The sequence below is a fragment of the Poecilia reticulata genome, linkage group LG17, assembly GCF_000633615.1.
Source record: "Poecilia reticulata strain Guanapo linkage group LG17, Guppy_female_1.0+MT, whole genome shotgun sequence".
Lineage (NCBI taxonomy): Eukaryota > Metazoa > Chordata > Actinopteri > Cyprinodontiformes > Poeciliidae > Poecilia > Poecilia reticulata.
The window spans coordinates 1,783,740-1,795,434 of record NC_024347.1 but is presented as its reverse complement, the minus strand read 5'-3'; the positions used below and the strand labels follow the sequence as shown (position 1 = coordinate 1,795,434).

The window sequence follows — 11,695 nt, the reverse complement described above, 5'->3', positions numbered from 1 at the left end:
CATGCCAAGTTACAAAATCTAATGAGATTCTGCAAACAGTCACTTCTTAATATTTTTATTTTTATTAAATGTCTAAAACAAACACCTTCACGAATGGGGTAATGCGAATTAGATCTGCGTTGGTTTCAGCCGATGAAGTTCATCACGACGAGATGCAGGACGGTGTGAGCGAACAGGAAGTCGGCGAAGGCCCGCTCCGGAGAAATGGACAGGAAATCCCCTTTGTTCTGAGGATTGATCTGGATGCGAAGACACACTGGGGGAGGAGGGGGGGAAAAAATTGAAATGAAAATTATATTTAATTTTGAGATTATTTCTCCAGTTTACATCCATATTAGTTTTGCCATTCAACATCTGTTTTAGATCAGTTTTTGAGCCATTGCACAACTTGAAAAAATTATAGCAACCGTGTCCATCGGASTAAAAGGTTATTGGGAAATCAACAACTATTTCCAGATGGCTTTTGCTCTTAAAGTCACAGTCCACTCCATCTTTAAACTGCAGCTTCTGCAGTTCTCCGGTCGCGCTTCTGCTCTCCGTCTTGACCGAGCTTGGCTTCGTGACGCACAAAGCTCTTCACCACCAGCTGCAGACTCGGWGCAGGTTCTACGCTTCTCAGTGGACCTCCCAGAGAGCAGAAAAATGAATTTGGCTGCCAGTTTTACTCAACTATTTTGGTACCCATTCTGCAGGCCAAAGCACAAACACACAGGGGAAGGATAGCTAAACTGTGTCAAGGGCCACTTCAGCAGCAACCTGCTCGGTCGGCTCGTTGGGCAGCAAGAGTACATGAACCTGGTCAGGCTTAGGCTGCAATAATGCAAAACATTTTTTAGTACTGTGCAAAAAAGTATTGAGTATATTGGTTTACAATTTCCTTTATTTTTTGTTAAAGTTGAGGAATAACCCTCTTGCTACCATTTCTGGTTTGAAGGGCACAGTTAGGACTGCAGGATCAAAACGGTCATGACCGAAATCTTTTTTACAGTTTAACTCTTACTGTTAAGATGGGTGGCTATCTTCAAAAGTTACCCTTTCCTCTGGTGTCCTTTGTTATTGGTCCTGCTTTTTCTGCTTTTGCTAAATTACAGTTACAACATTTAAGAAGTGTGGCAATTTACTGCTATGGGACTAAATAAAAAATAAAAATGAAAAAGCTTACCTACAACTAAAACGTGATGTCAGTTCTCCCTTCCAAGCCTTAAGTTTTTAGAAGATGTTAAGCTGTGTATAGCACTTAAGTCATATATTGGAAGTCTGCACCATTCTGACCTTAGACCAGAAAACAAATGATTCTGACCAATGGTTTAAACTTTAACCAACAGAAAAATGTTGTAGTGTAATCTAACTTTTTCCAATTAAGGACAGAAAGGATTTCTTTTACTCAGTCGTCTTAAAAAGGTTATCCTTGCCACCATTTMATCATTTTTGGTYTTTATGTTGGTATTGGGATGTCACAGATTTGTACATTGGAGTTGGTCCAAATTGCTGCAGCATCACTTTTTTTAATTGGCACGCTGCAGTGAGAGCCTGTTAGTCACATATATGGTGGGTGGTCTCYAACTCTGCACTCACTCCCAGTAGATGACTGAGATCTGCACCTACATATAYAGTCTGTGGAATGAACTTCCTTTAAATATGAGGCCTGAAATGTTAAGAACTTGTTTGAGAACCTACTTTTATTTTCTTGCTTTTTGACATGGATGTACATTTAATATATCAATATTCCTACTGTTGGGACAATACAGGATATTTTCATTTTTCTTTTATTTCAATTAGGGATGACAATGGCTCAGGAGTTTGTCCTGCAACTGGTGGTTTGTGTCTTTGGACAAGACATTTCTACCACCTATTCATGCTGGCTGTGTGGCTTCCTTCCTTCCTTCYGTTAGTCTTTTGAGGGCAGGCTAAACAGTAGTTGTGGCTACAGCTTAGCTTACCGCCATCAGTGGTGTGTATAAATGGGTGAATAAATGTAGTATTTTAGTGCAGTAGTGTAAAACGCCTCGGAGGTCTCTGGACTACATAAAGCACTATACAAGTACACACTATTTACCATCGTATTCCTGATCACTCATATAGTGTTCAGCAGTTTGTCTAAAACTAACATTTTATGTGTAAAGTACTACGTTGACTACTTTGATGTACTAATTTAATATACATCATACACCTTGCTATACAAATATAGCAAGGTAAATAACCAATAAAATGTTATTTGTACGCGTAACTTTCTGTATTCTTTCAACGACCTAAAATAGTTTAATTTGAACACAAAAAACAGATGGCAGTTTGTTTTAGCTATGTTAGCCAGTTAGCATGCACAGAGGCCACGACACTACCTGAACATTATAAGCGGAAGTATTGTGTTGTATATTCCGTGACCAGAAYAGGTCACAAAAATATTGCAGAAACAGCTACCTGCAAGAATAAAAGAGCCCACGCAGGAGATGAAACCCGACAGAAAGCTGTTGAAAGGAAAGGTTCCAACSAGGAGACAGTAGAGGAACTGCATCGCTCCGGTTAGCAGGATGTACAGCAGATAAGCGTCCACCACTTTCAGCTTGTTGGGCGTCGTGGTGGTGTACTCCTCCAGAAACCGGGATATAACAGACACGACTGAGTTCGACATGATTTTTCTATTTAAAAAAAAATCTAGACTGAGGTTAGCACACTCCTCTTCTTCACTTCAATCAGTGACGTGTCCTCACCAACCGKAAGCGGCCYCGGTGTTACACAAATATATTCCGAATAACTCATCATGACAAGCAAGGAGCGTTTTAGGCTGYGTAACTAGTACGTCAACTTAACCGCCCTATTGTGAGTGGCAGTTTTGTCGAAATGCAAGTGATGCGATTGATGCCTGTCAYCAAATCTACAAAAGATTGCAAAGATTTATAAGTAATACAAAGTCCATCAAAACTTTATGCTGCGTAAAGTTTTGAAAAATAAAAAGTATTTTTCCTTTTTATTTGTCCTTCCTGTCTTGTCGTGTTTTTTCTTTGTTTTTATATTTATTACTTTTGTATGAATGTGCTCCATTTGCCTTTCATTTGCTGCTGTTACATATCTGCTATATTTTTTTTATTATTATATACAGATCCAAGACGGGTTTCAACAGGTTTTAGAAAAACAGAATAGCAAACCGGAGGTACATTTAAATAAAATTTGCCACTCACGATATCTTAGACGCGATGACGTAGAGATTCTAGGGTCTACGTCTTCTACGTTGTCTAGCTACGTAGAGCAAAGAGGTAGAAACAAAACGATGTTGTACTCAAACATCATTTCAATATACAATTTAGTTGATTTATTTCTAGTGTGCTTGCGCTTTAAATGAGYTGATAGATTAGATACAGTCTTTTAAATATAATTTTTTCCTCTGGTCTACTTTTTTTTGACACAAACAACAGCATGACATTATTTAAAATATGTTATATAGTTGTTGTTTTTAATATTGTTTTCATTTTCCCATTTTTTTGTAACCSAACGGATTATTGGTCAACAAAAACACTGGTAAATGTGTGTTTAATTACATTCATGTTTAATCGCAACGGCATTTACGCTTTTGACACAAGTAAATACGAGACACAATAAAATGTCTTGAAGGCTTGCCGTTGCATGCTTCGAGAGACGATCTTTGCACCCGGTCAGATGACGTAGGAATGCACTGRTTACAAAACATATATACATAGGCAAACAAGACGGCAGGTCCTAATGTCATTTCATAGAAGACGCATGATAAATCGTCTGTGACTTAGTTTGATCTGAATGTAACAGCCAATGGATCCTGCTCCAGCTCCAGCTCCCATCCAGAACGAYTGTGAGACAGAGTGAGTAACTTCCCTTACCTTTAACAGCACCTTTCCGCMTAACGTCATTCCTTACATTAGGTAAACTTCTGGAAAACAATAATAAATTGATGTATCGAAACAACTGTTGATGTCACTAAGGAATAAAAAGAGTGATGCGTCACGGTGGTAGAAACTGTTTCCAAGTTTGGATTTCAAACATCGAACRCATTCATGTAGCTTACTGTAACATTACATCATCTGAAAAGTTGCTGACGTTATACAACATCAGGGATTTTTTATCAGGGATCTGATGTTGTACAAAAGTTGAAATTATAAATCTGGAGCTCCCGTGTGGGTGGTGTTCCATTATTAATAGTTAACAGTCATTGTCAGAGCAAACATGTTTGACCAGCAGCCTGTAGCTTTTGATGAATAAACGGGATCAGAGGTTATTGACACTAATCTGCAGTGACTCAGAGAACTGCCTTTGTTTATTGGTGGTGCAGGTGGCAGCTCTTACCTTTGCCTCGGATTTTTTTCCTCTATTATCTGATGGCATCACCTGACATTCWCTATTTGCTGGCTTTCCCCTTTCCTCAATTTTTTTTATCTTTACAACAGAAGTTAGGAAAGTGAAGTAGAGGTGAAGGTGGAGTAGATATGGTAAAAGGTAATGGCTGACTCCTTTATTTAATCAGTTTGGTTCATCAAGGAGATGAATGAATCACCTCAGTTCAGTTTCATCACTCTTTGTTTCAGATTAGAGACTAAAACAAACAGGTGAGATGAACCCTATAGTGAACTGCTTTGTTATAAAATACTAATAAGAAGTAGCAGACTATGGGAACATGCATGTTGCCTTTGGCAAAGCATTCAAACCCTTAACATTGTTCAAAGTTGTTGTGTTTTTYCCCTTTCTGTGAAAGATTAACCCAAAGTAGTACGTAGTGGAAGGAAAAGAAGATGATTCTGACCAGCTTCTTGAGGCTTTCTATTAACAACGGCGGTCTTCTTCGAATTCAGTTCAAATTCAAAAAATACTTTATTAATCCCAAAGGGAAGTTAAATGTTGTAGCTCATTAATTCAGATTCTTCAGAGTTATTGAAGATGGCGATGGCTGTTGGCGGGAAAGATCTCTTGTAGCAGTCTGTATTACAGCGAATCTGAAGAAGCCTCTGACTGAAGATGCTCAGATTTGTTGTAATGTAGTAAATGTACTTATTAGCAAGCTTTGTAAAGTGGACAGTTAATGGTTCTCCTTTAAGGTCTTGCGACAAAAATCATGCAGCTCTGCACCTCCTCCAGAGTCTCCTGGTTGCTTATCTGATTAATGTTGCCAATAAATGTCCTGTCAGTCTAAACTTTCTTATCTTCCTTGGTCTTCATGATGRCATTTGCTCACTAAATTTTATTTGGGGCTAGCAGAGTAAGGACCACACTTTTCAGATTGTTGTTTTGTAAAACACTTTGCAAATAATTAGTCCTTTGTCTTCCACCTCAATAATTGTTAGTTTTTTTGCTGGTTTGTCATAAAATTTCAATATAACCCATTGGAATTGTATTTAATATGAAAAATGGGGGGAAAGGTAAGAAGGGGTAAGAAGACTTTTGCAAAGCTGTTTAAATATTACTTTATCGTTGCTATRGGTGTGTGGCTTGAACATGATTTTAAAGCATGGTGGCTTTGAAATGTGATTCTCTGTAATACTCCTCCCACCCTCTTGTCTCTCTCTAAGTGTGTGGGCATACTATGCAAATAGTGATAGCATTGACTAACCCCGTATTTGTTCCTTAAGCATTGATATTTTGCATTCAGCATGTGCTGAACGCTTCCTGTGCTATCTGCACTCTCCTCATTCTTTACATGCTTCTCTTTCCACTTACTTTGATTAGGTCAAGTTCACTCTGGAGCTGGTGGCCCTCCTGGTGTCCAACCTCCATGTCCCTATTGAAGACTACAGAGTCTAAGATTCTTGCCTGTAAGACTGTGTTGACAGATACTGTGCTGGCTGATTATGTAACCACTGAGTATTGATTAGAAAATGCAGTTTACTGCTTCATTGCTCCTCTCAACAGGTATTAAGAATGATTTATGGGCCAGGTTTGTGACCCTCGCAAACCAGGACCGCATATGGACTCTGTCTCTTACCAACAAGGGGACTCCCAAATCTGCAGAACAAGGTAACGAGATTCTTAAATAGCCTTCACAAGAAGGAAATAGGCGTAAAAACATAAACTACAAGAGTTTACAATAAGACAGCTCACAGAAGATGCATGTCTTCCTGTTCCTGTTTTTTTTTTTTCCCCCRCCCAGCACCTAAGACTCCCTTGGTGATGGTTCATGGCTTTGGAGGAGGGGTAGGGCTATGGATCAGGAACTTGGACGCCCTGAGCCGTTCGCGGACCGTCTACGCCTTTGACCTTTTGGGCTTCGGCAGGAGTTCGAGGCCTAGCTTCCCGTCAGACGCTGCCAAGGCAGAGGAGCAGTTTGTGGACTCCATTGAGCAGTGGAGGCAGGCTGTTGGTCTGGAGAACATGATCCTCCTGGGGCACAGTTTGGGGGGCTACCTGGCTACCTCATACACAATTCAGYACCCTTCCAGGTAATCGTCCATGATATCCTTACCATCTATACCTTGTACAACGGTTTGTGTTAATTGGACATTCCTTAAACCTGTCTAATAACATTTCACAATACAGCATACAGAGAGAAGAATCTTTGATTAGTTATCTGAGCTAGCCATGGAAGAATATCTGGTGAAACACTACCGTGTTGATTTTAAACACCAGTTTCATCTAAAGTCCAAGTAAACTCTTCATGTTTTCCTTTGTGATAGTAGGAGAGAGAATAGCGTCTACCCGCAGCATATTAGTTGCTATGGAGACTCCTAACATGGCACTCTTTASTGCAGTTCTCCATCAGTACTCATCAAAAATGCTTTACCTCTATTACCATCTTGCTTACTGTGCATGTAGCCTGTGGTTGCATATAATTATTCAACCGTCACTGTAAATTAAGTTTATCCTCAAAATATTGAAACTATCAGCTGTTTGCAATAAACGGGAGCACCCTTTACTGTCCCAACATGCTGCAAACATGATTAATAGCCAGATAGCAGAGTTTCTGGGGAATGTTAGACTGCTCTGGCCTGCCAGTTCATTGACATTCTTGGCGTTGGGTGCTGCAACCACCATTTTCAAATCCCACCAGATACATTTTTAAAGAGTTCAAGTCAGGTAACTAAGCTGTTTTTTCTAGTATCTTCTGCTGAAATCAAGCCTTAGTGGCTCCTTGATGATTGCCCTGCTTGAAGGTCTAACGACACCAGAGATTCACCTTCTTCACAGATGACTTGACATTTTCCTCCAAGGATTTCCTGATTTGTGATTGAATCCTCAACGTACTGCATGCTTGATTTGAAAAGTTCCAGGTTTCCCAAAGAACACAAGCCTTAACATAATGCTACTTTATTCTACTGATGTAGTTTTGAGCTAACTGGAGCTGACTTTTCTTGTGCTTTTGGGTCAGTAGTGATGAGGCCATTTAGTACAAGCCTCACTGGGGAATCTGAAAACCTCAGTGGTCCCATCCGCAGAGTCTGTCTGCAGGTCTTTTGCAGTCAATCAAGCAAGAGAGCGTGAGTCCGTTGTTGTAACATCACTGTGCGAAAAATTCTAGGATCTGTTAAGTAAAATTACTTAGGTAAAATTGCACCATCTACTGACCATTCAATGTGATACACTACTGCCTTTCTCTGCTTACGAGCTGATGCACGTATCAGCCGCATAGCGTCTTTATTTTAATGTTTCCAGAGTGTCTCACCTTATCTTGGTGGACCCCTGGGGTTTCCCTGAGCGAGCCAAACCAGAGACCCAGCAGAGTGAGGATCAGGGCGCTGAGGTGGTCAAGAGGCCCACCATTCCCAGATGGGCAAGAGCAATCGTCTCGATTGTTTCCCTCTTCAACCCGCTGGCTGTTATCAGAGCTGCAGGCCCATGGGGTACGCATGTGGAAATGTGATTCTGCCTCTGCTATGTGTTACATCAAATGTTCCGCCATCCTCATCTCACTATCTGCACTTCATTTGTTCAGGCCCAGGCTTGGTGAACAGGTTCCGCCCCGATTTCAAAAGGAAATTCGAGGATCTCTTTGACGATGACACAATGACGCAGTACATTTACCACTGTAATGCACAGACTCCAAGGTAGGGCCGAGCAAAGTCCCGTTTCCATCACCGATTTTCACAAATAAAAATGTAACGCATAAGAATGCTGTTTCTTTTTTGTTTCCTCTGCTTCTCCCAGTGGGGAGGTAGGTTTCCGGGCCATGTCAGAAACGCTAGGGTGGGCTAAGAGGCCAATGCTGCAGCGAGTACATCTTCTGCCGCCCTCCATGCCCGTCACCATGCTGTATGGGGCTAGATCCTGGGTGGAAAGCTCATCTGGGGACAGAGTAGCCGAGATTAGGGGCAAAGCCCACACCAAAGTGCTGGTAAGTGGACGCAAGAGAGCCTCAATACTTGATGGGCCTTCTAAAATTATTCATACCCCCTTGGGCTTTTGCATGTTTCAACAGCAAAAATCAATGTTTTTCTTTGGTTTTATTTGACAAAGCAAGAGAGAGTAGTGCAAAATTGTGAAAAGTAAAGGAATAGCTTGGTCTATCTCATAAAACCCAAACAAAAAATTTTGAGGTTTGTAAAATGACAGAATGGGACGGGAGGGGAACTTCAAACTAATACTACTACTTTTAGCAAGGCACTTTGTGGGTCGGTAACTAGCTGTGTATTTTGTGTTGCTTCCCTCAAACCGTTCCCCTCTGCAGCTGGTAGACGACGCCTCACACCACGTCTACGCTGATCAACCAGACAACTTCAACAGAGTGGTGGAAAACATATGTAAATCTGTAGACTGATGGCATGTGTGTCTGCAAAAGACCTGGCGGTTCTGCATTGTATCTGCACAAGTCGTCGAGGCGGACTCGGCCCCGGRGCCTGTGCATGCGAAGCACTCTGAATCATTCTGTTTTGAGGCATTTGAATGAATCTGATGTAATTCTGCTGTCTTTCTTTCTTTTTTTTTTTTTTCCCGTAAATCGTTGTTTTGCTCATATTTCATGGCTGGTTTATTTAGTACGTTCGCATTAGTATTTATTACGTGATTTACTGGTTACTGTTTTCAAACAGAATGTTAACCAAACATTTAAAAATGTTTATTGAGTTTAATATTTGGTTAACGCAATACATCCAGATGCGCCTCTTAGGATGCTCGTGTTTTATTGTTTTCTGAGCTGCCAGATGTGGCCACTGATTCATAATTTATTATGTGCCTGACAAGGTGTTCTTTCTTTGCCTTCTGTGTGTCATATTTCCTTTTTACATCATCACACAGCTGTATTTTATAACCTAAAAACTTATATATATAAATGTGTTTCCCAAACCAGCAATCAGTGGTGTACTACATTACCTTTCCACTAGAGGTCAGCACTCAATGTTTATGTAGCATTCCGGCTCAATATGACTGAAAAACGCACAAGAAATCTTGTATGTTTTCAGTCCCCACACTTGTAATATTTACATATGTATTACTGTTTTGGGCCTTAACTTTAATCACATGGTGACCGGTGAACATTTGAGCAATAAAAGTTCTACAGTGAATCTGACTTTTATGGAAGAGTGTCAAGAATTTGTCACAAAAAAAAGCTATTATGGAATGRCTTAGATCAACGCATGTCCATGTGTGAGAAGGGCTCAGTCAAAGTCTAGACTTAAATTCAATTGAGAATTKTAGSCAAGATGTAAAATCTGAGGTGAAAAAYAAAAAAAAAAAWTWAAARSMARRAAAWKKWRRRKTTTATTATTAAATCCTGTTTAGATTCATAACACGCTAAGCCCATTATCGAACATTAATAAAAGTAAAACTGATTTATAGAATCTTCGATGCAACAATATAAGAGCCAACAATATTTTTAAAGTGAAATTTCTTCCATTCGCCATCTATTTCTAAAAGGTAAAGTCTGTAAAGTAAGATCTTTGACATACTTGTGTGCATTTTCCCCATTTCTCCATTAGCTTCTACTTTTCACAGGCTCTGACTCAAGGTTTAACATAAAGAACTGTTTGAATATCGATGTTTAAATTGTTATATGTTGTAGCTGCACACATAAATTGGCCTCGTTTTGTTTCGTAAAACCGAAATACACACAGACGTTGATTTTTTTAATATATTTTGTAAAAAAAAAAAAAAGTTAAAAATTAAAGGGTTTGTTTTTCAGTTTTTGTTATGCTTGAATTGTTTAGTATTGTTAAAGGTCATTCTGAATATCCAAAGCAGCACAAATGTAGTCGAGTTGATTGACACCCATTTTGTCTGATTTGAAGAAGGTGGGGGGGCTGGTTGACCTTGGATGACCTCTAGAAACATTTCTTTATATCTTTAAAATGATAGCGGCACAAACGAAAATTGTTGCTGCACAAACGTAGCACAAACGTTTGACACCAATTTTGTCTGATTTGAAGAAGGTGGGGGTGTGGTTGACCTTGGCGTTCCTCTAGAAACATTTCTTTATATCTTTAAAATGATAGCAGCACAAACGAAAATTTTTGCTGCACAAACGTAGTCGAGTTGATTGTCTGATTTGAAGAAGGTGGGGGGGCTGGTTGACCTTGGATGACCTCTAGAAACATTTCTTTATATCTTTAAAATGATAGCGGCACAAACGAAAATTGTTGCTGCACAAACGTAGCACAAACGTTTGACACCAATTTTGTCTGATTTGAAGAAGGTGGAGGGGCCAACTTCACTCAGGTCCAGGTTAGCTGTTAGCTAATAGGAAGACATTAGCTGTTAGCTAATATCAACAAGCTTAAAAAAATTATTTTACACAGCTTCTCCTTATTTGCCACAAGCTGTCACAGACAATAATGTCCCTGCCCCGTCCCCCCTCTCACCCAAAGCCAAGGTCTCATTGCGGATTCATTTTGTGTCCACACGTCCTGCTCTGCGCTGCCGAGTCCGAGAGGCGCWGGCAGAGAAGTCKCTTCGCTTCAATCAGCTTGCCTGTCTGTCAGTAAGAATCTACCACTTATCTTCATTAAGTTTGGTGCAGAGGTGGAGTGAGGTCAGAGGATGAACTCATTAAAAATTGACATGAGCCAGACTCACTATCTTTTAAAAACGGCAAGAGAGGACTGCTGGCCAGTTCACATGTGTCCTTACTATAACTTAAACCAACAGAAAGTATTTGAAGACTGGCCTTTAGAGTCATTGAGATGTAAAAACATGGTATAATTAGATTCTAAAACAACAATATAAATCTCAATTAATACCATGACATTCATGTTAAACTAGGAACACTGAAAAGATTAAAAACCTTTGCTTATTTCTTAGGTATTTCTTAGACAGAAAAATGTCTTTAATTTGTCAGTCAGTGTATAAATCCCTTCTCTCTCATCCTCTGAGCTCGGTCCTCTACCAGAGGCCTGGGAGCTTGAGGGTTCTGCGCAGTATCTTGGCTTACCTATTCTTACTTAAATCAGGCTTGTATGCTTTACTCAAGTCTCACTAAAATGTTTATTCAACTCAAGTAWTGTGAGTAATGTACATGTTTGGCCTGAGAAAAGTACAAGACTACGTTATTTTGAGTAAACTGGATTTGACTATTTTTGTTACTGGAGTGAAYGCTTCAGCTCAGCGGTGCRCAGGAAAGTGTGGGAAGCTTCCAGAACGTTTTTAGACTTGAACATTGAACGTCTTCAGTACTGTAAATAAGTAATTATTTTAATCCCAAATTCTTCTCTGCAAAATAAGAGCATGCATTTCAATCCTTAGACATCCCTAACACGATAATTATGAATAATTTCATTTTACGTTGCTTATGTTAATGAAAATGTAGGTTTTACAC

General features: G+C 39.7%; 2 protein-coding genes across 4 annotated transcripts in view; one reads left to right on the top strand and one right to left on the bottom strand.

The window, feature by feature from the left end:
* Nucleotides 1–9,454, top strand: part of abhd4 (abhydrolase domain containing 4, N-acyl phospholipase B) — an 18,925-nt gene extending 9,471 nt beyond the window's left edge. Inside the window, exons 1-9 of one of the 3 annotated variants that reach the window (XM_008433010.2) lie at nucleotides 3,660–3,830; nucleotides 4,551–4,571; nucleotides 5,686–5,771; nucleotides 5,869–5,973; nucleotides 6,107–6,395; nucleotides 7,606–7,793; nucleotides 7,886–7,997; nucleotides 8,098–8,284; nucleotides 8,618–9,454. In XM_008433010.2, the coding sequence (XP_008431232.1) occupies nucleotides 3,781–3,830; nucleotides 4,551–4,571; nucleotides 5,686–5,771; nucleotides 5,869–5,973; nucleotides 6,107–6,395; nucleotides 7,606–7,793; nucleotides 7,886–7,997; nucleotides 8,098–8,284; nucleotides 8,618–8,707 (1,128 nt within the window). In that variant the 5' untranslated portion in view covers nucleotides 3,660–3,780 and the 3' untranslated portion in view covers nucleotides 8,708–9,454. Of the gene's footprint in view, nucleotides 1–3,659; nucleotides 3,831–4,550; nucleotides 4,572–5,685; nucleotides 5,772–5,868; nucleotides 5,974–6,106; nucleotides 6,396–7,605; nucleotides 7,794–7,885; nucleotides 7,998–8,097; nucleotides 8,285–8,617 lie in introns of those variants that run through there. The other 2 variants (XM_008433011.2, XM_008433012.2) reach the window with 2 other exon arrangements.
* Nucleotides 120–2,732, bottom strand: dad1 (defender against cell death 1). Its single transcript, XM_008433008.2, has 2 exons — nucleotides 2,419–2,732; nucleotides 120–256 (listed from the first exon to the last, which is right to left on the bottom strand). The coding sequence occupies exons 1-2, from the start codon at nucleotides 2,627–2,629 to the stop codon at nucleotides 126–128; spliced, it is 342 nt and encodes a 113-aa protein (XP_008431230.1). The 5' UTR covers nucleotides 2,630–2,732; the 3' UTR covers nucleotides 120–125.
* Nucleotides 9,455–11,695: the final 2,241 nt, after the last annotated feature.